General features: G+C 38.4%; 3 protein-coding genes across 9 annotated transcripts in view; 2 read left to right on the top strand and 1 right to left on the bottom strand.

Annotated features, from left to right (window-relative positions):
• The window catches only part of LOC100145338 (TRAF3 interacting protein 3), a 32,758-nt gene extending 14,539 nt beyond the window's left edge, over positions 1-18,219 (top strand). For 3 of the 4 annotated variants that reach the window (XM_012955963.3, XM_012955957.3, XM_012955953.3), the window contains 14 exons: positions 788-1,203; positions 3,385-3,523; positions 4,929-5,001; positions 5,917-5,941; positions 7,851-7,880; positions 8,920-9,015; positions 10,964-11,035; positions 12,460-12,600; positions 13,534-13,671; positions 14,263-14,407; positions 14,996-15,058; positions 16,105-16,250; positions 17,138-17,251; positions 17,994-18,219. In XM_012955963.3, the coding sequence (XP_012811417.2) occupies positions 862-1,203; positions 3,385-3,523; positions 4,929-5,001; positions 5,917-5,941; positions 7,851-7,880; positions 8,920-9,015; positions 10,964-11,035; positions 12,460-12,600; positions 13,534-13,671; positions 14,263-14,407; positions 14,996-15,058; positions 16,105-16,250; positions 17,138-17,251; positions 17,994-18,089 (1,620 nt within the window). In that variant the 5' untranslated portion in view covers positions 788-861 and the 3' untranslated portion in view covers positions 18,090-18,219. 4 annotated transcript variants of the gene reach the window in all.
• On the bottom strand, positions 12,266-24,152 carry c1orf74 (chromosome 1 open reading frame 74). 3 transcript variants are annotated; one of them, XM_018091199.2, is made up of 3 exons: positions 24,022-24,147; positions 19,641-20,463; positions 12,266-12,786 (listed from the first exon to the last, which is right to left on the bottom strand). In XM_018091199.2, exons 2-3 carry the CDS (start codon positions 20,403-20,405, stop codon positions 12,763-12,765), a joined length of 789 nt encoding a protein of 262 aa, XP_017946688.2. In that variant the 5' UTR covers positions 20,406-20,463; positions 24,022-24,147; the 3' UTR covers positions 12,266-12,762.
• The window catches only part of guca1b (guanylate cyclase activator 1B), a 24,256-nt gene continuing 23,140 nt past the window's right edge, over positions 24,130-25,245 (top strand). Inside the window, exon 1 of one of the 2 annotated variants that reach the window (XM_004910731.4) lies at positions 24,130-24,217. The gene's annotated coding sequence lies outside the window, so the exon portion shown is untranslated. The other variant, XM_002933507.5, reaches the window with a different exon arrangement.

Below are 25,245 nucleotides of genomic sequence, written 5' to 3'. Positions count from 1 at the left end.
ATGCTGGTGGAGGGGGAGCTGGTGGGAGGACGTTGGCCCGGCCTGGCCCGCCTGTGAGTAAATGTGGCCCCCGAGCCAAAAACTTTGCCCACCCCTGTCCTAAACAGTACAGATCTTATACCTGTACCTAAAAGATAACATAAATGTAACATAAATCCATGCAGATGTCAAACCAGTCTGTATTTTTAACAGTTACTTGGGTTTTAATAACCTTTAGGCACAGTGCACCGTGGTATGATTGTATGATCTCCTATTTATAAAACCTCTGGCCCCAAGAATTCCAGATAACTGAAACCATACCACCCGCATTCATGTAGCTTAAAGTTTTATTTCTAAGAATACAAAACTAACAAGTAAGTGCTGACACTTACCACTTGTTTACATGGCCACACTAATGCATTGGATGACTCCAATCAGGTATGGATTTATTATTCCTTTGGCCCCAGGCTGTACTCCGGCTCCACCCAAATCCACCCCCGGCACCACCCTTGATCCGCCCTGAACCCTGTTTCACCCTAGCCCCGTCACCTATTGCTGGCACTAGTTCCCCTTGGAATTAACTAATGTGAACACCTGCCTGAATTACCCCATGCAAATCTGCCACTGACTCCAGGATTTTATATATTCTATCCATGCAAGTGACTGCATATGCTGTGTGCTTTATATTTCGTCATTCTAATAATTATGATGAGAGATTATATTATTTGTGGGATGCAGCATTTTCACATCCTGCATATGGAACATTTTAACTTAGAGCATGAATTGTTCTCTCTTTCTCTTTTGTAAGGACAAATAAGAAGACAGATGCATAATTGTACGAATGGTTTAAGACTATACTAATGCTCTCTAAAGGTGATAGCCATGTTCATGGAGCCTTCAAAATCCCCTACAGCCCAAAAACAGGAAAGGTTTGAGGACAAACTTGAGAGGAGACTGGAATGTCATGAAATCCTGCGAAGCCGCTACAACATCACTTCCTGTCGCCAGGACACTCCCAGCTGGGGAAGAGAACAGGATAACCAGGGACAGTCCCTACGTCAGCAGGAGTTCTTTAAGAGGAGACATCTGTGGGCCGAGGGTTTGGAAGGCAGGCGAATACGGTCTCCCCCAAAATTCCAAAAATATATTAGATATTCTTCATTGAAGCACAGCACACATTTACAGTCTATAAATACTGATCATGGCTTATCAGAAAACAACAAGGTAAATGTTAATGATGTGGTTGTATGTATGAATCATTATCACATAAATATACCATCTTGATATCTAATTTTTACATAATTACTTGTAAAAATTAATTTGTTTAGTATCTTGATGCTAATAACAGAAAAATTAACATTACATAACATAAAAAGTTCTTTCAGGGTAGGGTGAATGAGGCAGTCACCTTAGGCCCCAAATTCAGAGGGGGCCCACCTAACTGACCCCACTGTCTAAAACTGTCTTTGTGCTGTTGGGTTTCTTTGTACACATGGCCATCTTTAATCGTTTTTGTTCAGTGGTGTGATAAATAGACTAATGGCATGGGGGAGTCTGGGAGAGAAGGAAACCTTGTAGTACTCTGTGCAAATATGGGGGAGGCAATGTTTAAATCAATTTTCTGGAGTGATGTTGGTGGCATGTATGAGGTTAATGCAATAATCTGAATCCATCATCTTCAGTGATCTTACTGGTATATCTGGAGTCAATGCACTCTTCTCTGTCTATTTTTATAATTGGCATGTCAGGATCATTATGACATATAGGTTGTATGGTAAAGAGTGTGTGCAAGGTGTGTGTTTTTTTTGGCCTGGCTGGAAACAAAGAGTAATGCGTGTGGTGCAAAAATGCATATTGTATTTATTAATATTTCCCCCATTTTCCCCTGTGTTTTGCCTTATTAGGGTAAAAACCTCACTCATAAAGGTGGCTAGGTGTCTGGGCTTTGTAATTCTCAATTTGTGTACTTATGAGATGAAGTGTAATATCATTATTTCTTAGAGCAAAGATTTCATAATTGTATTGGGCTAGCCAACTTTATAAAATGAAACACTTGTTTTTAATCTTGTTTAAACTAAAGCTTTGAGTAGCATATTTGATGCCTGAAAAAAGATGAATAAAATACATAAAGTCTTGTATATTGTAAGCAAAATAAAAAGAAGTAGAAAGGATTGTAAAGATTAAAGTGTTTTGAGGGCAGCATTTGATGGCATCTCAGATGTTTGTAGGGGCACGGCATGAATGCAACAACTGCTGTATGATTCACAAATGAGAACCATCTTTTGGAGGCTATTATGAACTGAACATTTCTGAGTATGAAATGGACCAGGGGTTCTAGCATCATTTAATTTCTAAACTCTTCATATGGAGATAAAAAAAAGAATAGCTACATAACTACATAATTTTTATTTTATATCAATGCAGACAACTATGTAAGTCTCACTTAGAAATAAGTCCAAGAGGGTAATGTAATAAAAGTTGCAAAGTTAGCTCTTAAATCACCCTAATAGTGCTGGCATAGATAACATAAGCCTTGAAGTACTGCTTCTTGAATTAATTTTTCAATAATAAATAACTATGTGTTGAGATGGTACAATGGTACAATAAATAGTTCTATCATTGTTTAAGGCTATTTGCACCTGTCATTCTGTTGGTCACTGCGCTTGAGTGGAAAACAGCGGTGGTCACAGCCCCCAATAATGGCTGTCACTAATTTCCATAGTGTTCTCTGAGGTGTGCTCTGCCTATGGCAAATCTTGTGGTAACAGCCAGACCACTGCTGAGAAACACTCATTTCGATGCGCCTGTTTTGATGCACAGTGTTTCCTATTAAAGGGCAGTGTTCACAAGTGCTGTTTTTCATCTGAGAGTATTAGCCTAATAAGTTTTAATAGCAAATGATCCTTTTCTTTTCTACTTTTAAAAGACACACCAAATCTAGGGGTACTTTTCTGTTGATGGCGCCACCACTATCTTCTTCCCTGCTCCATTATATTCATGTTTCCCTGGGCAGATGCATACTTAGTGCACGTACAAGACTTCTTTGCAGATTACTGTTTTGTAAATGTGCCCAAATATTGTTTCAAATATTATCAGTACCTGACTAGTATCTTTCCCCTCTGTGCACAGGGTTCTGCTTAGACTTGTTTTTTTATATTCACACAAGGGATCATTGGGAACTGCATAATAAATTACTAGGAAGCAGGGGCTTTTTAAAAATCCTTTGGGGCTGATAGCAGTAGTTTATTCTTACTTAGTTTCATTATTTTTTCTTACATCTTATACATTCAGCTTTCTGTTATAAAACTGGTATATTGTATTTTTTTGTAAATTGTCAGGCCTAATTATATAATTTAGTATAAATCAAAAAATTTTTTGTAATCATTGGATGTTTCCACATTGCAGCTTTCCAGGAAACATAATCACTCTAAGACTTACCCATTTGACTATAAAGGTTTGAACCTGGATACACTAAACAAAGGTTCTCAATGGGATTCTGCACACGACCTAATCAACAGGAATAAAATGTCCACGAGAGAAAAAGGTAAAGCAGTTTGGTTATATTTAGCGCTGCATATTTGTGGCAGAAAGTTATGTGACACAGGTATGGGATCTGTTATAGATTGTGTAGAATCTGAGTTTTTCCAGAGAGAAATAAATAAATAACACAAATTGGAATAATTTGTAATAAAGTAAGGTAATTGTAATAAAGTTATTATTATTAAGATTATTAATATGGCTTACAGCTTAAAGCCATATGTTAAATAAATATACATATGCGTGTGAATTTATATTATGAGAATATAATAATTTATTTTATAATATTTTTACATAAAAACTTTTAAACTCACATTTGAATCCATTTACAGGATAGCAAAATAATACTGTGTAATAATCCAAAGACCTGCATTCTAGGTCTTCTAGTAGTTGCTTACTTTATTCCAAAATTTGAAAGGGGGTAGGATAAAGTGTTGAAGCTTTTAGGTTTTTATTGCTGCTGTTTTTTCATCTTGTTTCATGTTTTTGCTAATTTGGCATCTGTCAGTTTTGATTTAGATGAGGTTATGCTGTCAGTCATGCCAATATATTACGATGTGGTAAATAACATATACTGATACAGGTATTGGATCTGTTATCTGGAAACCAAAAAGCTCTGAATTACAGGCAGGCCATCTCCCATATAGTCCATATAATGAAATAATTAAAGGAGAAGGAAAGGTAAAAACAAAGTAAGTTTTATTAGAAAGGTTCATGTAAATACATCCATTTACATAATCTTCAGTGAAAAGAAACACCACATTTCTTTTATTTTTGTATGCATGATCTTCTGTGTCAGACTTCCTGCTCTCAGTAAAATTCTTCAGGGCACAGTACGAGTCTGCTCAGTTTGCTCCTCTTTGCTCTCCTCCCCCTCCCTTCTCCCCCCCCCCATCTCATCTCTCTTCCCCTCCCCTCTCTGCTGTGTAATCTGAAATTAGAGCTGGTCTAGGAGCAGTGTGCAGGCAGGGAAATGAAGTCAGACTGAGCTAAAATGGCAGCTTCTGTCTTAAACAAACAGAGGGAGCTTCTATGGCTGTGTACTCAGGTGTGATAAAGCATTCTGCAGAATAAATATAGTGTTCAAGCTTGCCTTATTGTGACTAATCTATTGGCAAAAAAAGCAAAAATGCCTTTCCTTTTCCTTTAAAGTTTTTAAAAATGATTTCCTTTTTCTCTATAGTAATAAAACAGAACCTTGTACATAATCTCAACTAAGATATTGTAAGTCCTTATTAGGGGCTAAACTATTCTATTGGGTTTAATGTTACATGCTTTTTAATAGATATATAGTATGGAGATCCAAATGATGGAATACCCTGGGTCCTAAGCATTCTGGATAACATGTTCCATACCTGTATGTGTTACGACAAATGAATTGCATGTAAAATTAATTAATGTTTCTGTTACAGGAGTTCAGACAAGTCAGAGTTTAACAGGTTTAACAAGTATCTGTATAAAAAGAGACTCAAGCCAACAAACAGAGTAAGTATTATATTACTAACACACAAGTCATGTACTGTAACTAGGCAAATAATGATAGGGATAAGGAAAAACATGTAAAGGTTGTCTTTACAAAATGCAAGCATAATTGCAAGGTTTTGTCTGTTTTGGTTCTATTGACAAAGGTACTTGCATCTATACACACACCTTGACTTGTGCAAAAATGCTGGGTCTGTAGATGAAAAGCAGCCCTGTAATTTACACCTGACTTGAGATGGTATTACTACTACAAATATACATTTGGCACATCCACAAGCAACTGACTTGTAACTCATTTTGCACATCCACAAGCAACTGACTTGTAACTAATAAAGCATGAATTGCACACTAATACTGTTTCTGGTGCCACATGCATCAAAGCCTTGAAAATTATGCAGTTCACTCTAGAATTGATACAAGAATGCAGCCTGCATAGTGCTGTGCTTACAAGGCATTTCATGGAAATCTGCCGATACATGATAAATGTTGTGAGGCAGTTGTGTGTGAAAGTGGACAAAAGACCCATGTGATTGATACATTTAATTTAGAAATGAAAAAATAGTGCCTTTTACTAGTGAAGTGAGGGATATGAGGGAAAGACGTTTAGCATATTGTGTAGCCTGTGCATGGGCATCAGGTGCCCCATTCTGGCGTATAAGCAATATTTTGGAATGAGGTAAAGCTTGTCTTAATAACATACAGAGGTAACCTTTACATTGAATGTGAAGAAATATTGCAGATTTATATTATAAAGCTTCCCACTCCTCCTGTTTGTGACGATAAACCTTGAGATGATGAGTGTAGAAAGGAAAGTTTAGCAGCTTGCACTCTGAGGTAGATCATTCGATATTTAGATATGTTAGTTATGCCTATGAGTTTACAATCTTAATTAATGTTTCAACATTTTATCATTTACAGCTGTGCTACATCAGTTTTAAATGGGGTGAGTATATTATGTGCATAATAGCAGTGCTTCAGTAACTGTATACATATTTACATACTGAGTTATCTGAATCATTAGTTACTTTTATTAAAATATTTTTTATATATGCCTAATATATTTAATTGTAGTGCTTAAAGCACTGCAGTTTCAATAAAAAAAAAACCCATATTTGTTTGGAAAGCCCATATTTTAAAGTGAATGCTATAGGGTTTAATAAGCAGGAGCACTAAGTGGATCACAGCAGCATGGGTTAACACAGCAGTACTATAATTAAGAGGTCATGCCATATTGTGCTTGCATTTTTGTATGCAGAATGTTTTGCAGTGGTGAGACTGCTGGGCACATACTGGCAAACCCATTGTATATTTTAAATTATTTCTTTGGCATTTCAGCCACCTCAGCCAGATTATCAGGGGATAGTTCTTCACTCAGCCTGCCAATTAGAAGTTCTTAAAGGAGAAGGAAAGGCTAATAAAGAGTTAATCTCAAACTGCAGGCATACCTTTAGTTCTCTCAATAGTGCCCTTAAGTCTCCCCATATTTGACCTGTTCAGATGATCAGAAGCCAAACAGGAAGAAAAAACACTGAGCTGTGTAAAGACTGTTCCCATAATGCCTCACTCCTGCACCGAGACCAAGACCAAGGGGGATATTTATCATGCTGTGTAAAAAGTGGAGTGAAGCATTACCAGTATGTATGTATATCTTTATTTATAAAGCGCTACTTATGTACGCAGTGCTGTACAGTAGAATACATTAATACCAACATGGGGGTTATTAAGATAGATAAATACAAAGTATTACAATAAACACAAATAAATAAAAGATACAGTTACAATATGATAAGAGTCAAAGACACAAGAGGATGGAGGTCCCTGCCCTATAGAGCTTACAATCTATACGGGAGGGTAACTTACAGACACAAGTAGGAAAATATAAGTGCTGTAGGTCACAGTGGGTGCTCCAAAAGGTAGTCTTTAAGTTGGTGATGTTTCCTAGGGCAACCAATCAGCAATTAGATTTCAACAGTTAGAAAACCACCTGAAAAGCACCTGATTGGCTGCTATGAGCAACATCACCGGAAATGTTTTACTCCACTTTTTACACGGCATGATAAATATACCCCCAAGTGTACATGCACAGTGTGTAAGACTATGGGGGAGATTTACTAATCCACGAATCCGAATCCCGAAAGGGAAAAAATCGTATTGGAAACGAAAATTTTGTGACTTTTTTGTCGCCGTCGTGATTTTTTCTTATTTGTCACGACTTTTTCGTTGCCACCGCGACTTTATCGTATTTTGCGCGACTAATTCGTCGCCGTCGCGATTTTTTCGTATTGAGCGGTTGTAAACGGCGGAAAAACCAATCCGATTTTTTCGCGACGGCAACGAAAAAGTTGCGGAACATACGAAAAAGTCGCAAAAATAGCGATCATTGCGAAAAACACATTCGGACCGTTCGTGGATTAGTAAATCTCCCCCATGAGTCAGCTTCCTGCTGATAGGCTCAGATCCACATTCCTAAGGGGGGGGGAGTGAGTTCTTAGTATTCTTGAGGGGGGGGGAGCAGGAGAGAGCAGAGAGCTGCGTGTCTCTGGCACATGAATTACAGACACAACAATAGTAATGTAATGTAGTAATGTTGTGGATGAATAATTTTTTTAATGTTTCGTGGTTGCCTGAATACACTGCAGTCCTTCCAAAAATTCAGTGAGAATATATACTAAACTCAGGGGGTAATGCTTCTAAAAACACTGGAAAAACTCATAAATATAGGAGCCTGGGGGGAAATGTTCTCTCTGTTTTCCTTTTGGTTGCGTGCATACAAATATCTGTTGTTCTAGTTTATATGTTCATAGTAGACTTTGCATTTACATGTATAATTTGTGAAATGTTTTATTTTTCAGGAGTTGTTGGAACTTTCTGAATACCTTGTGGTAAGCATGATAAAGTTTAGCAATTATATTGTGCAATTTCTAATCTCTTTTTTTTCTAGGGATGCACCAAATCCATTATTTTGGGATCTGGTTAAACCACAGATCCTTTGTGAAAGATTTGGGCAAATGCTGAACCGAATTTGAATCCTAATTTGCATATCCAAATTAGGCCATGGAGGGGTCAGATAGAACTGCCCGCAAAGTGTGCGGTGAAAACTTTTTCGCTTCCGTGTTTGTGACAAAAAGTCTAGAGAATTTAAGGATTCAGAATCAGCCCAGCAAGAATCTGAATCCAAATCCTGCTAAAAAAGATGAATCTTGGCCGAATCCCTAAATGAATCCTGGATTTGGTGCATCCCTGTTTTTTTTTTAAATTCACATATTAAAGGGCAGACACAATCAGAAGAGGGCCCTATGTAGAAAAGTATAAAGCCCCCCTGACAGCAGTGCTTAGTACAGTACCACTCATCCTAGTATGGCCACAGTAGTCCTCCGGATGTCTCTATCATCAACCCATTCAAAATTCTGCCCACCTGCAAGATCTGCCTTTCTATGTGTAAAGCATTAGGGAGATGACAGGGAGTGGTAGGAAGGCACATTGACACCACCCTCTCTCTGGGGTGGATAGGGAGCATCCCTCAGGCAAACGGAAACAAAAATTATTTGTGAGAGTTGCTGGGGCACTGTTCAAGTGTATGAGGTATATGTGAGCCCTTACAGCCAACCGCAAGGACTAAGTATCACCTTTGCATAAAAAATGACAGTGTTATTTATCATCAGCAGCATTTATAATTTTTGTGTGACTTAGAGAAATTTCACTAAATAACCATATAAAGACACAAGGCAACAGGCTTCTTTAATACAGGTTACTGACCATGTAAATGAGGAATTTAGAAGTTAACTTAGAGCCTCATAACCTCTACAGGAGCACTCAGCTTAGGCCTCATGCATTTATACGTCCACAGAAAATACATTATTTTACATTAAGGGGGTACATTATATCTGATATTAATGTCACTTATTTTTCTGACTTCTGCAGGAAGCTCTCCATAGAGAGAGGAAACTGAAAAAGAAATTGTGCTCCTTGCAGGAGTTGTTTCGAACACTCTTACAGACATCTGAAAAGTCATTCAAGGTAGATTCTGTTTGATAAACCATGGGAATTCTGAAACAGGGTTATTCTGATTTGTTGGTTAAAAAGAACTATGGTTGCTTGTTTATTTACTGCTTTGGTGCCCTAAAAAATATGGTCATATTGGTCAAAATGAAGAATAAATATTTGTGGCCAGAGATAAACTTTTCCTTGGGAACCACCAGTTTAGATGTTTCCTGCTGTGTGACACTCTGACTTGAATGCTGTATAATCTCTGTAATACGCTGTGTAATGCCACAAGTACAGGTATGGAAACTATTGTCCAGAATGCTTGGGACCTAGGGTGTACCGGATGGAGAAAGATCTTTCCATAATTTGGATTTTCATGCTTAATTTGGATCTCTGTACTATAAGTCTATTAAAAAAATATTTTGACATTAAATAAACCCAATAAGGACTTCTTATATCTTAATTGGGATCATGTACAAGGTTCTGTTTTATTATTACAGAGAAAAAGGAAATCATTTTGAAAACCTTTATTTGATTATAATGGACGCTGTGGGATATGGCCTTTCTGTTATTCAGATCTTTCTGGATAAAGGGTTTTCAGATAATTTATCCTATACCTCTGTTATGTGCAGCATCGCCTGCTTTAAGTAGCACTGCCTACAGCAGGGTGGCACATGGGTGTCCCATGGTACAGCATGCCATCATTGGATCTCCATTTCTAGACTGGGCTGTTTCTGCTTTTTTCATTAGAAATGGTTGTGCACCCACAGTGCCCCTGAAGTATATTTATTGTTTCAAAGATTTAAGTTCAGCTTCATATGAATTTAAAAAGATGAATATAAACTTTTTGGAATGGATGATTTAGATTAAGATTTTAATGGCACTGTTAATTTATTATTTTCAATTTTATTTAAAGCGCATTCCTATATATTACTTTAAATTACAAAATAGTGCTGCATAACAAAAACACATAAAAATGCATACAAAGGTCCAGTTTCAAATCACTGAAAGAAAAATGGATCCAACAGTAGAATACCATGGTGTAGAATGCCATGGTGCTTTGCTTCCTGAATGTTGAAATAAGTTGAAAATGTTGAAATAGTAGTGTGAGTCCTAATAGCTGAGTCCTAATAGAATTCATCATAGCATGTGTGAATGTGATAGAGACCTTAGATTGTATGCTTCACTCTGGGAAGTACTGATGTGAATGATGTATATCTGTAAGTGCTGTGGAACATGCATGTGCTATATCAATAAAGATAAAAGTATTCATAGTGCAAGTGGTTCTTGCTCGCTTCTCATTGTTACTGGGGTGCATTTCACAAAAGTGGAGATAGTATTTTTGGAGTAAAATTAGAAGGAATACACAAAAGGGGTACAATTTAAGACAAAATAACAGTAGAGATAGATTTGTTGAATTTTCCACCATATTCATACACCTCTATAAGCCAAATTGCACACACAATTTGGCTTATAGACTATGACATAGAAGGAACTGGTTAGAAACTTTAAAAATAATGAATTCAAAATAATTAGTAAGAAGGGAAATTCTGACGGTAAGATAACTAGTTTTAGCAACTCTTCATAAGCTTTGATGTGGTTTGCTGATGCTTCCTCTATATGCATGCAGGAAAAAAAGCATTTCTTATTGCTTACAGACAGGAAATGTATCTTCGTTTCAAGAGAACTACAACTACAGAGCAGGTGTTCCCAACACAGGTTTCTTTTAGTGGGTTATTTTGCAGTAAAACGCTAGAAAATCCAGAACTATAATATATATGGGCAATGAGTTGTAGTCTATGTATCTTAAAAATAGAGAAGATCTTTGTTGCAGAGTGAAGAGAGAATGCACACATTCATTTAATCAATTTATTTTTGGTGAAGCATGTGATGCATTTAATCAATATGGGAAACAATCAAAGGGAATTATTTTTGTACTTTATTCATGCTCTTATTTGAATTAGAATGTTGTGTCTTGCAGGCTCAAGTTAATGAAGACAAGCTCAAATGCAAAGTAGCTGTCCTAGAAAAACAGCTTTTCATATATTCTCAGGTAATATTGTTCCATTTACAAGTCTTAAAGACTTAAGGGGAAATTTAACTGAACTTATTTAGAATGTGATTGATACTTTTTAACACATTATCGTAATTGTTTAGATTTTTGCTATCATGATTTATATTGGCTACTTTTCTAATTAGGCATTACCTATCTATTATTAAGGATGCATACAGGCTGACCAATCACAATCCTTAATGCCGCTTCCTATCAAACTACACACCTGCTATGATGGTTTGGTTCTCTGCTCATGACTTCAACTGCTGTAATCACTTGTGTGAGGCCACATGATGGTGACTTTCCGGTCCACCTAGTGAGCATATTAGCATGCATGCAGATTACAATTATAGAGGAGCAGCTGTTTATATAATTTACAATATACATGTGTCATTTGCAAATCAAATGCTATCTTTGTGTCAAAGATATCAGATCCAACTCTATAAGCCACTGTGAAATCACAAAAATTTGGGAAACCAGTGGTGGCATGTGTTAACCACTGAATATAAGGTTTGAAGTTTGCTTGATTTTTTTTATTTTCTTTTAACTAATACAAAGCTTGTCCATGTTATAAGTAAGAATGTATAATTTGGGTTTAAAAATAACCACGTTTGAGCCTAGAAGTGAGTTGTGCCTGGCATCCTAACTCTGGCCTTGCTGCTGTGGCTACAGTAACAATATGAAGAACTCTATTGTAAAACATTGCAGTGGTGATACCTTAACAGTAACTGCTAGGAATTCAATGTTGGATCCCTCTTGTAGTTTCTGTTAAAGCGGACCTGTCACCCTAATAAATAAGTCCAAATTATTTTCTATATTGTTAGTTGAGCAAAATAAACTTTACTTACTCTATATAAACAATATAAACCTTGTTTCCTTCCGTCTTGGAATTACTCAGTCAAAGCAAGCAGGCAGGCACCATTTTGTGGACACTGTTATTAAGACAAGCTTTGTATCATGCCAAAATCTTGTTTATGTGCCAGAATGGGGGACCAGATGCCCAGGCCCATGCACTGGCTACACAGTTAGATGAGGAGGAGGGAGGGGAAATGTGAGATGTGCAGTGACATCTAGGAAGTGCTGAATGGAAAGCTAAAGTTATTGTCTGCCCCGCCTCTATGCCTAAGGCATAGAGGCAGGGCAAGCAATATATGATTGACAGCTGGGATTTTTAAATGCCTTTATAATGGATTTGGATGTGTTAATATAAAAATTAATTTGGGTTTCATGTTTAATTTGAACAGGACTTTTATTATACAGATTTTCATGTCTGGGTGACAGGTCCACTTTAAGGAATCATCACTACAGTGTTTTGCAACTAGATGACAGTATCCATTGAACTTTTCATGTTTTAGAAGAGACACACAAGTTCATTCGTTTTACCATTATATACATACAGCATAACAAAAGTGTATGTTTTACAGAATTTTCCAAAGACAAGTGTGAAAAAAGTCTTGTTAGAGATGGAGGAAGAGAAGCAGAGGTATGAAGAAAAGGCCAAAGAGTCTCTCCAGAAATTAACAGAAGACAAATTCTCTGCAGAAAAAAATCTTGAGAATACTAAGGTTGGTAGACTGTAAATCCAAAAGTAGCAAATTATTATAAAAAAACACTATATTTGATTTAATGAGATCAGTACTTTCTGTGATCAGATTATAGCGCAATTTGTTTCTGAAAATGTGATCCTCACTGTGACTGTAGCTGCAGGATTCCAACAATCGGCTGTGTCAATATACGCAGCATACTTGTGCCTAAAAAAAATCACAAACGTCATTTAGTTGCTGATAGCGAGAGATGGTTTAATCCCGATGAAATTTTAGTGTATCTGCTTTCATTTGCATTAAAGCTCAATTGCAAATGCATGCATTCTGTTGCACTGGCCCAGACTGTATCAGACAGTCTGGTTGCAATTACGCATGGATTCTAGGAAGACAACTGCATTGTGGGTAAAAACATATCAACTTACATCCAAAATTGCACTTTACACACTGCATTTACACTCGTAAATGAACCTTCATAACTTCATGTATGCAAATGTAAAAAATATTTCAATGGCTCCTGAGACAAAAAATATGAGACCTGACTTTTAACACCTTGTCCACTGGAACAAAAGACTCCTCTTTGGCAGAAAAAATAAACCAGGTTTGTTGATTATACAGTCTGGCAGCATTTTAAATACTGAACTTACTACACCAAAGGTTCACCATCTCTATAGCAGTAATGATCCAGGCCTTCACAGGAGCTCCCAATCTTGGATTTTGTTAGGAGTGTCAGTCACACTCGTATGCTCAGTATGCTCTGGGCAGCTATTGCGAAGCTTAGCTTAGGGCCATCACAAATCATCAAGCAGAAAATGAGGTTTGTCTGTCATAGAAGCTGATGCTACATTGCTGACTACTACAATATTATTCAGAATGAATTGGTTTTACATTGGTCTCCCTGTGCTGCTATACATATGTTTTTAGACAATATTTATATACTTATGTCCTACACTGCAGGTGTCACTAGCGGTGACTTCAGGAGAGTGTGACATATGGAAGGAGGAATATGAGAAGCTGAAAATGGATTGGAGTGAACTGACAAACAAACACAGTGAACTAAAGAATGAGTTGTTTGTACTCCAAAGCAAACTACAGGTACCAGATCCTACCTATATTAAGAACATTGCTTATTGCATATAAATGATATACACTATACTAGGACACAATCCAAACCATGGTAGGAATTTACTTGTTCTTTTAAACAGTGGTTTCTTTTCAGTGATTAAAAAAAGTTTTCCCTACACTGTTTCTACATCTGAAGCTTACATTTAGGGACATAGCAATTGGGGAAGAACACCCCACAGCTGTGCAGGAATATGTGCAGTCCTGTGTGGTATACAATTTCAATCTAGGATATTTTAGGTTATTGGCACACAGTGATATTTCTGGAAAAAGCTGTGTGGCATAATGTAAGGAAAACTTTATGGATAATTTTCCATTGTAGTCAGCCAAAAGGACCACAGGGCTCATTTATTTGCAGCAACCTGTGGCAACCAATCAAACGTTTGTGTTCATCGTTCTATCTACAGCTGGCTTGGCTTAAAAAAAGCTAATCACCAATTTGTTGCTATAAGTTACTGCCCAGGTGCCTATTTGCCCAGTGTTCTCATAGTAGGTCTCTGTGTCATCTACTAGGAGGAAGAATAAAATATGACTCACTGTACTTAATTTAATTTCTATTTCCAGTGGATAGAAACAAAAGACTTGCAAATGCAGCAGCTTTACAGTCACCTGCAAAGTTTGGAGAGAGAAAAGACTGAACTGGAAGCACTGAATGAACAACTGCAAGAGGACAATGAACAAAAAAAGGAAAGGCTTTATTCTATGGAAGGTGTGCATCAGAACATCATAAACTTACAGTTGTAAATGTACTTGCGGTTAACAGCAGCAAAGCTGTATCTCCCTCCGGTGCTGTTCTTGGCATTAGAGCAGAAAGGACCACCCTTTGGCTATCAGCATATATGCAGTAGAGTTTCAATACAGACAAACTTTGCTTATTAACTTGTCATGCATATGCTGCCAGATGCACAGTACATTGAAGTCTATGGGCTTTTTTTTGCAGCACAACCTGGCAAAAAACTTGGCTTATTGCTAATCTCCATACTATAAATGAAAAAATCGTGTTAGCATTAGATAAACCCAATAGGATTTTTTGCCACCATGGTTGCTTAGCTACCATCCATCAGGTTCAAGGTACTGTTTTTTTATTACAGAGAAAAAGGAAGTCATTAGCGATGAGCACATTTTCTTCGCCAGGCATGAATTTGTGGCAAAATTACAATATTTGCTATCTGCTATTTTTTTTCTTAAAACTGTGGCAAAATTCAGCACGTCAAAAATTGTATTTCTATGTATAAGAGCATTTGTAATATGTATTTTTTCAAAGATGTAAAAATAAATCTCTTTCCTTTAATTTTAGTTAGGCTGAGAAATGCAGAGGTTTTAAAGCTGGAGATGGAGATAAAGATGAATGATCTTCAAAGTAAGTTGCTAGAGAACACATCTAACATATTTTATACCGTTAACTGTCAGCAGTGTATTGGACTTTTATGGTGCTAAAACAACAGCATGCTCAACCAGTGCATGAAAAGCGGAGGTATACTGAGGTGTGTGATGAGCTAAAAATAGGCCTCACCCACAATCATTAGCCACACACACCGTTGTAATAAGCCTCACCTCCCAACACTTTCTTGGTTTTGCCCACTTTAAAACAAAGCCATTTTGCTATCTCCATGTTTATTAAAAATGTTTTCTTTAAGGGCTTTAAACAGATATTGTAAGAAATGTATTCAGCTGTGGAGATGAAGATGCTCGGAACAGTACATGCACATGCACTAACAGTGATTCCACAGGTTCCACTAATGCAAATGCATGGACACATTCCGGAGCTTCTCTGCTGAGGAAAACTGACCATCGTTTGCAGCATTGTACTGTGAAGAGATATTAGGGCAAGAGCACACTAAGCTGATTGACCACTTTTCTTCAGAGATGTTTTTATAGACGCAAAGGAAAGCGGATTTGCTGTTGTTCGCAGGCCCCGATAGCTCCATTGACAGGCCATGCGTTAGCTTTTGTGGAGCTACACAAAGCGGATATCAGCACAAAAATTAATACATTTGTGTTCTAGTGCTGATATGTGTTCCATGTAACTCCACACAGGCCAACGCCGGGCCTGTCAATGAGCTTCGGGGGTGTGTGCATAACAGCGGACTTGCTTTCCTCCACATCTATGAAAACCACCTGCAGAAGAAAGTGGACTGTGCCCTTACCCTTGGGTTGTCCGTTGTAACAACCATATGATTGCTATTGAGAGTACTGAGCTAGAACTAGCTTATCTCTTTAATGTGTGCAAATAATGGCTGTATATTAATGTAGTAGCTGGTCACTCCAGGGTATAGGTTAGTCTGAACATTAAAAAAAAACAGCATTTGGTCAATCATACAGCATTGGTTATATTTAAAATGTCTTTTTCAGCTTATATTTACTACCAGTTTAAATCTGTTCTTCTTTCTTGTTTTATTTTCCTAGATGAAGGTTTAGCCATGAATCTGATTAAATCTTCAATGGTAACTCATAATATAGGGACCTTAAACATCGAAAGAGCACCAACTCAGCAACTGCAAGAAGACACAGTAAAGCTGCTAACTGAGAAGCTAACTGCAAAGGAGAAAGAGGTGCATATTTTTTCACTACTAATAAAGGAGGGTAATAACTATTAAAATACTGGTGCTTTTCTTTGCTTGATTGCAAAAATAAGTAGGAAGTCACTGGTGCAAACCATAAAACACAGAGCCTTTTTTTTACTGTTGGATCAGTCTCTAAATACATTTAGCGCTAAACAAAAATTGTTTGCAACAGGAATCTTTATTTTTTGTTAATTACTTTTATTCATGCCCCTATACATAGCATATGCTGTCTTTTCTATACCAATGGTTTCTTAAAAATCATTAGAAACAGCCCATGTATAGTTTTGTAGAGCCCATGTCTAGAATTCACCCCCAGATACAGAAAGAAGACGCTTTAGTGGCTTCTCATTTGGATTAAGCTCCAGTAAAAAGGGCAGGACATCTTTAAAGTTGCAGTAAAAATGTGAACTTGATTTTCTTTGATGAACCAGATGGCATAAGAAATTACCTAGTTTAGCAGAGTGTTGGACTCTTTGATGGATTGCCAAGGTGGTAGCAGATAATCCCATTTATGGTAGAACCAGTTTTGTGCTAGAATTCAGAGGTGACCCCCCCCCCTCCATTCCTGGCAGGTATAAACAACTTGAACATTTTAAAAATATATTTATAAATGTTTAGATAACTTGTTTTTCATATATGAAGCAATGGCAAAGTCACTGCAGTTGCTTATCCTGTAAGCAATGTTTATCATCATGTTTGTACTATTACTGTAAAAATGTAAAGCTCTTTGTACACAGTAGCACTAAACAGATAAATATATCCTTACATACATATAAGCATTGAGAACAGAGTTTGTACGTTTCTGGAATTAGTTGAATTGTAATACAGGTTGTAAAAATGTATGATTATTTTAAAGATTAATCTATGTTTGCCAGTGTGAATATCTACAGACAGAAATGGACTCGCTGACAGAGGAGTTTCAGTCGTGCCAAAGAAAGTTAAGGCAATGCAGAGAGGAACTTAGGGGAACTCATAACCAAAAACCAAAGGTAACAGTTTTTGCAATGTCATGCTACACTAAATTTTTTGCTGTAATTGTTGTTTTCTCTAGGCTTTAATCAGAGGTGCCTAATTGCTCCCTAAACAGAAAGATTCTGTTGCACTAATCTGAATCAGAGACATTGCAAAGCCTTATTTACAAATGCAACTCAAGTGCAAATTTCAGAGAACATTAATTTATTTAATTCTGGAGGGCAAGGAGCAAAATAAAGGCACACAGCACATCTCTTAGAAGCAATTTGCACATTGCCTCTGAGATATACAGTATATGAGTTATATCTTGCTCCCAAATGCAAAACTCTTACAAAATAGAGGTGCGTGTTTTTTCAATGCAATGTTAGCAGCACTTGTTAGTGACAGGTATATTATATATATATATATATATATATGGTCAGGTGCAGTAACCCATAGGAACCAATAAGATGTTTGCTTTTAAACAGGTGACCAGTAAATCCTACCTGCTGATAGGTTGCTATAGGTTAATGCACCTGGGCAGATTTAGTGCCTTTTATTACATTACCCCCTAAGAGGCGTTATTTTGTATTGTTTAGCGTTCGTGCACCTGCATCTGGCCCAGTAGTAAACAAGTCCACATATCTGAAAAAATCAGGATTTCAGCTCTAAAAAGATCATTATTTTTACTTTATGCACCACGTTAAAAGTTTTTGAGAGTTTATAAGATTTTTACTTATTTTACAAGACTCATGGTCATTCTCTTTTTTCTCTCCACAGAGAAAATGCTCTTTCTGGACCCCACTATTGGTACTGATATTTGCTGTAGTAACAATGTTCCTTTTCTCAGCAAACATGGAATATTTTATACAGTGAAGATAAAGCTACACTTTTATTTTAACTGACATTTTTTTTGCTGATATAGAAGGTGTTAAAACAGTGTTCGATGTATCTTATCTTAAAGTGTTATTTGTATTCCAAATTAAAGAAATGCTTCTGACTTTAATCTAGTGAGTGAGTATATTTAATTGTATTGACAAAGAAACTTTGGGGGCCATTTACTAATGCTCCAATTTGTTTTTTTTTCTATATGATTTTGTGTCAGAACTCGAAAAATTTCAACTTTTTGAATTGCAACTTTTTCGAGATTTACTATGTGTCAGAATACACATTTATAAATGTCGGATTTTTGATGCTGGTTATTTGTGCGACAATTCGACTTTTTCAGTTCAGACTTTTTAGTAAATGTCAGATATTTGTGGTAATTGTGGGGTCAGGAGCAGACAATTGCGACCCACTTGCCTGCAGCCGCCCTCTTCGCTTCACTAGCTCTGATTACTGACTGCACAAATCTTTAGATGGCACTGGCAGCATTACTACATAACCATCAGCTCTGCCCTGGACTGTAGAAAAACAGCTAATATGGTTGTTTCCAAGCAAAGGCATGAAACAACCCCGTTCGCTACTGCCCCACCATTCAGAACTCAGATCCGAGCCAATGGTTTCACTATAGTCCAGCTGGTGGCTGCCTAAGGATTTGTGCGATCAGTAATCAATCAGAACTAGTGGCGCGCTGCTACTATGAGCAACACGGTGCTCACAAACCACTGGTTGGGGATCGCTGATGTACAGTATATTGTGAATTGGTCCCTAAGCTCAGTAACTGACACAGAGCATGGACAGGGAATCAGCAGAAAAGAAGGTGGGGAGCTACATGGGGCATCTTTTGAGGCACAGATCATCCCTGGTAAAGGGCTGTGGTTGCCTTAATCTGTACAGGAGCCTAAAACTGTAGCCTCACAGAGCAATAGCATTTTGGCTGCTGGGGTCAGTGACACCCATTTAAAAACTGCAAAGAGTTGGAAGAAGGCAAATCATTCACAAACTACAACAGATAATGAAAACCAATGAAAAGTTGCTTGACCATTCTAAACATACTAAAAGTTAACTTAAAGGTGAACCACCCCTTTAAGTGATGCAGGGGATTTACTGTTATCTAGGTGTCTTAGAATTAGAAACATATCATTGGATTGGATTAAAAATGTGTGCATGTCTTGTGAACACATGTTATAAACATTCACATTTTTAGTCTGGTTATTGGCAGCCAGGATATTGAAGATTTACTTTCTTTGTTTCCAAAAAGCACAACATTTTTTATGCCTTTACAACACCTTTAATCCTTAAAGGAGGCAATACAATCCTATTGGGTTTAATTAATGTTTAAATGATTGTTTATTAGACTTAAAGGTATGGTGATCCAAATTATGGAAAGGTCACTTATCCAGAAAACCCCATGTCCTGAACATTCTGGATAACAGGACAAAGTAATAACATTCAATAAGAAAAAAATATTTTGAATAAATACAAATAAATCAATAAAAATGGCATTACTAAACACAATCAGAGAGCAACAGATGGCAGACTTACGGTATTTGTAATTATTTCAAGGTCTGTGAAATAAATTTGTTCATTAAATGCCTGTTTTAGACTTTTGCTCCAGTCCTCCAAATGCACTTGCGTGGCTTGGTAAACACACTCAGGAACAGTAAAGGAATATATTTGTACACTCTGGTGGCCTATTCTTGAACAGTTGGCTTGAACAGTGAAGAGCCTCAAGGGTGTAAATGACAAGCAGTTTTCAAAGCCTTTTTGTGTGTCAAACCAATAAGTTGAAGGAAACTGAAGAAGAAAACCAAACATGGTGCAAAGATTCCACTCTGGCGACTGGATACCCCCTACAGATACTGAGGCTGGCTGCCCGCTCTGGTAAGGTTTTATATGACCAAGTAACTCAGCAAGTTGAGCATGTATCTGAGGGACTTGATTTGAGCTGACCAACTCTGGCTGACTGAGATAATTAGAAACATCAATTAGATGTAAATCTTGGCTGTGCAGCAATGTTTCTAAGTAAGACACTGCCTTTGTTACATTAATGATAAGGATAGTTTCTTCAATATTGAGTATATGCAGATGGCCCACAATTAAGCCTAGATTCTGAAGTTCCTTGAGGTAACTACAGATCTGCTGCACTCCTGATGTGGTATAGTCATAAAGAAAGCAAGGCTTCAGGCCGCAGTCCACGGCCAGAATTTCAGCAGCAAGATTAAGAGCAACCATCATTGACATTCTCTTTGTCTCCTTAAGGTGGTATCTAGCTGCTGAAAGCAAGTGTTTGTGGAGGGATGAGGCCATTATTGAGAAAGATGTCTCAATGGCTGATGTTCAGTGTTTTTTTCTGTAAATTTTCTCCCTGAAAGCAAAAAGACCTTATTGAATTGACACAGATTCTAAAATATTAGGTTCTTATCCCCTGAAAAACTGGGATTAAAATAACATGTAAAAATGTGCAAACGTGACGCTTATCTTTGTGATGGTGCTTTTTTATACAGTCATGTATAAATTGTTGGCACCCCAGAAATGTTTCCAGAAAATCAAATATTTCTCATAGAAAAGTATTGCAGTAACACATGTTTTGCTATACACATGTTTATTCCCTTTGTGTGTATTGGAACAGAACAAAAAAGTGAGGGAAAAAAAGCAAATTGGACATAATGTCACACAAAACTCCAAAAATGGGCTGGACAAAATTATTGGCACCCTTTCAAAATTGTGGATAAATAAGATTGTTTCAAACATGTGATGCTCCTTTAAAATCACCTGGGGCAAGTAACAGGTGGGGGCAATATTAAAATCACACCTGAAAGCAGATAAAAAGGAGAGAAGTTCACTTAGGGGCACATTTACTAACCCACGAATCCGAATTGGAAAAATTCCGATTGGAAAACGAACATTTTGCGACTTTTTCGTATTTTTTTGCGATTTTTTCGTCGCCTTTACGACTTTTCGGAAATTGTCGCGACTTTTTCGTTATCAATACGATTTGCGCAAAAAAACGCGAGTTTTTCGTAGCCATTAAGATTCGCTCGTATCTTGTCGCAACTTTTTCGTATTGAGCGCTCGTAAGCGGCGGGCGAAACTTTCAGACTTAGCATGATTTTGGAAGCCTCCCATAGGACTCAATGGCACCCTGCAGCTCCAACCTGGCCCAGGAAAAGTCACCATATTGATGCTTGAATGAATCCGAATCTTTCGTACTCGGCACGAAAGCTGTGAAAAAGTCGCGACTTTTCGCGCAAGTAGTAACGCTACGAAAAAATTGCAACATTTTGCGCAACATTCGGAATGGCTACGAAAAAGTCGCGACAATTTTCCGAAAAATCGCCAAATACCGATCATTACGAAAAAAACGCAATCGGACGCATTCGGCCCGTTCGTGAGTAAGTAAATGTGCCCCTTAGTCTTTGCATTGTGTGTCTCTGTGTGTCACACTAAGCATGGACAACAGAAAGATGAGAAGAGAACTGTCTGATGACTTGAGAACCAAAATTGTGGAAAAATATCAACAATCTCAAGGTTACCAGTCCATCTCCAGAGATCTAGATTTACCTTTGTCCCCAAAGGCAGTCCCAAACAAGTTCCAAAGAAATTCAAGCTGTCCTGCAGGCTCAGGGAGTATCAGTGTCAGCGCGAACTATCCATCGACATTTAAATGAAATGAAACTCTATGGCAGGAGACCCAGGAGGACCCCACTGCTGACGCAGAGACATAAAGAAGCAAGACTACAGTTTGCCAAAATGTTCTTGAGTAAGCCACAATCCTTCTGGGAAAACGTCTTGTGGACAGATAAGACCAAGAGAGAGCTTTTTGTTTACAGAAAACGGAATGAGGCCTACAAAGAAAAGAACACAGTACCTACAGTGAAATATGGTGGAGGTTCAATGATGTTTTGGGGTTGTTTTGCTGCTTCTGGCAATGGGTGCCTTGAATGTGTGCAAGGCATCATGAAATCTGAGGATTACCAAAGGATTTTGGGTTGCACTGTAGAGCCCAGTGTCAGAAAGCTGGGTTTGCATTCAAGATCTTGGGTCTTCCAGCAGGACAATGACCCCAAACATACATCAAAAAGCACCCAGAAATGGGGCAACAAAGCGCTGGAGAGTTCTGAACTGGCCAGCAATGAGTCCAGATCTAAATCCCATTGAACATCTGTGGAGAGATCTTAAAACTGCTATTGTGAAAAGGCGCCCGTCCAATAAGTGAGACCTGGAGCAGTTTGCAAAGGAAGAGTGGTCCAAAATTCCCAGTGAGAGGTGTAAGAAGCTTATTGATGGTTATAGGAAGCGACTGATTTCAGTTATTTTTTCCAAAGGGTGTGCAACCAAATATTAAGTTAAGGGTGCCAATAATTTTGTCCAGCCCATTTTTGGAGTTTTGTGTGACATTATGTCCAATTTGCTATTTTTCTTCCCTTTTTTGTTCTGTTGCAATACACACAAAGGGAATAAACACGTGTATAGCAAAACATGTGTTACTGCAATACTTTTCTGTGAGAAATACTTGATTTTCTGGAAAAGTTTCTGGGGTGCCAACAATTTGGACCATGACTGTATACCTGCTATTTCTAACTTTACATCTTTGGTGAAATATATTGGCCCGTTTTATGGTTTGGACCAAATACAGAACAATATATAAAATATTTATCTGCAGTATCTCTTTGTGCTGTATAAGGAAGTGTTCTGTGAATCCCCAACATCTTTTACAAAAACATACTACTCCTTCACACTATAGGCTACTTCAACATGACTTTTACTAGAAAAGCTTTGTGACACGAAGGGGTGCATTTTGTGCCTAGGGCAACATTTGGCACCCCTCAGAGATTATACCAGTGTGTTCCCTCCTAGCAGCCCTGTGTATGTAACACTACAATCCCCCAGCAGCCCTGTTTATGTAACACTACGATCCCCCAGCAGCCCTGTGTATGTGACACTACGATCCTCCAGCAGCCCTGTGTATGTAACACTACAATCCCCCAGCAGCCCTGTTTATGTAACACTACGATCCCCCAGCAGCCCTGTGTATGTGACACTACGATCCTCCAGCAGCCCTGTGTATGTGACACTATAATCCCCCAGCAGCCCTGTGTATGTAACACTGCGTTCCCCCAGCAGCTCTGTGTATGTGACACTATGTTCCCCCAGCAGCCCTGTGTATGTAACACTGCATTCCCCCAGCAGCCCTGTGTATGTAACACTATATCCCCCCAGCAGCCATGTGTATGTAACACTATATCCCCCCAGCAGCCATGTGTATGTAACACTGCGTTCCCCCAGCAGCCCTGTATATGTAACACTGCATTCCCACAGCAGCCCTGTGTATGTAACACTATATCCCCCCAGCAGCCATATGTATGTAACACTGCGTTCCCCCAGCAGCTCTGTGTATGTGACACTATGTTCCCCCAGCAGCCCTGTGTATGTGACACTATGTTCCGCCAGCAGCCCTGTGTATGTGACACTATGTTCCCCCAGCAGCCCTGTGTATGTGACACTGCGTTCCCCCAGCAGCCCTGTGTATGTGACACTATGTTCCCCCAGCAGCCCTGTGTATGTGACACTATGTTCCCCCAGCAGCCCTGTGTATGTGACACTATGTTCCCCCAGCAGCCCTGTGTATGTGACACTATGTTCCCCCAGCAGCCCCGTGTACATAACACTATGTTCCCCCAGCAGCCCCGTGTATGTAACACTATGTTCCCCCAGCAGCCCTGTGTATGTGACACTATGTTCCCCCAGCAGCCCTGTGTATGTAACACTGCGTTCCCCCAGCAGCCCTGTGTATGTGACAACTTCCCCAGCACCCTTGTACGGATTATTCTGTCGCTTAGTGCAAAAAGAAGAATACCCCCGAAAGTACATCACAATTCCTCTTACCCTGGAGTCATTACTTCCCAATTTCAGCAGCCCTCACCTTAAGCAAAACCTTCCCCCTGTAGTACTACACACTGCACTCTTTTGCCATTTAAATCCTGCGCCATAGCACTTCTCCATTCAAACCTTCCAGCTCTCTTCCCTGCATAGATCACATGAATCGCAGCTCTGACGTCACAGCCACGTGACCAATATGGTGGAGTGAGTCTGACATCACTTGGGGGAGTGGCTACCTCGTATCCTTGCTAGGAGCCTGCGCTCAGGAAACAGAGGTGGAACTGCCTGTGTAGAGAAGGGAGCAGGAAATGTTAATGCAGAATTGCCGGGGTTTAATGCTAGAGAGGTTTAACACTAAACAAGGGGAAATTTGCTCCTTATGGAGTGAGAAAATAAAAGCTGAAAGTGAACATAGTGATATATATAGTGAGGCTGTGAGAGCTGTGGGGGCACGGTGTGAGATGTATGGAGCAGCTCAGCAGGCGCAGTATTATATGTTCAGGCTTCTGGGCAGCTTCAGTATGATGTATTATGATATAAATACAGGGTTTCTTGGGAGTGCGGGGTGATTTCTTTGCTCTCTATTATGTGTAAAAAGTGAATGGTGAAGGCAGTGTGATATATATAGATAGATAGATAGATAGATATAGAGAGAGAGGACTGCTGGCTTTATTTCCACAGGCTTTTTACTCTTCAGTCCGCATTTATTAGTGTGAAAGTCAAGATACTGATCTGGGTAGGAAGCCATGTGCTGTCAAGGAAAATTCTTGGGACCCTGGCCCTGACAACATTATTGTTTTCTGGCTTCAATGTCTGTCTTTCCATCCAAGAATTAAGGTACTGTATAGTGTGCCTTAGCAGAAAAAAAAATGTATATATATATATATATATATAATTATTTTTTTTTCTTGTTCAGTGTTGTCAGACATATATTTTAATTTAAATTTTTCCTATCATTGTGAGCCAAGCGTTTTTAATTTGTCACTGGTGTAACCCTGCAGGTTGTCGATCAATCAGAAATGAAACAGATGTTTTTGTTAGTTTTTATAAGCTTTTGGGCTCCTGTGAAGGGCTTGTACCCATTTAGAAAGCTTCTTCCTACACCCAAACCTGCACCCTTTTAAAGGCAGTACAGCTCCAGAGAAGCAGTGATGGAGCTCCTTAACTTTTACACTGGCCAAGACTTGGCAGAAATATGCTGGCTCAGGTGGGCTACACAATTGGCTACATCTGGATTGCATCCCACTTATGCATCTTTTTTTGTACT

Source organism: Xenopus tropicalis, chromosome 2 (assembly GCF_000004195.4).
Source record: "Xenopus tropicalis strain Nigerian chromosome 2, UCB_Xtro_10.0, whole genome shotgun sequence".
In the NCBI taxonomy this organism is placed as follows: Eukaryota; Metazoa; Chordata; class Amphibia; order Anura; family Pipidae; genus Xenopus; species Xenopus tropicalis.
The sequence above is the reverse complement of the archived record's forward strand: the minus strand, read 5'-3'. Positions and strand labels throughout refer to the sequence as shown.

What these genes read in the sequence shown, in the direction of transcription:
- c1orf74 (XM_012960598.3), bottom strand. Translation starts at nt 20,405, where the DNA reads ATGGCCTCATCCCTCCACAAACACTTGCTTTCAGCAGCTAGATACCAC.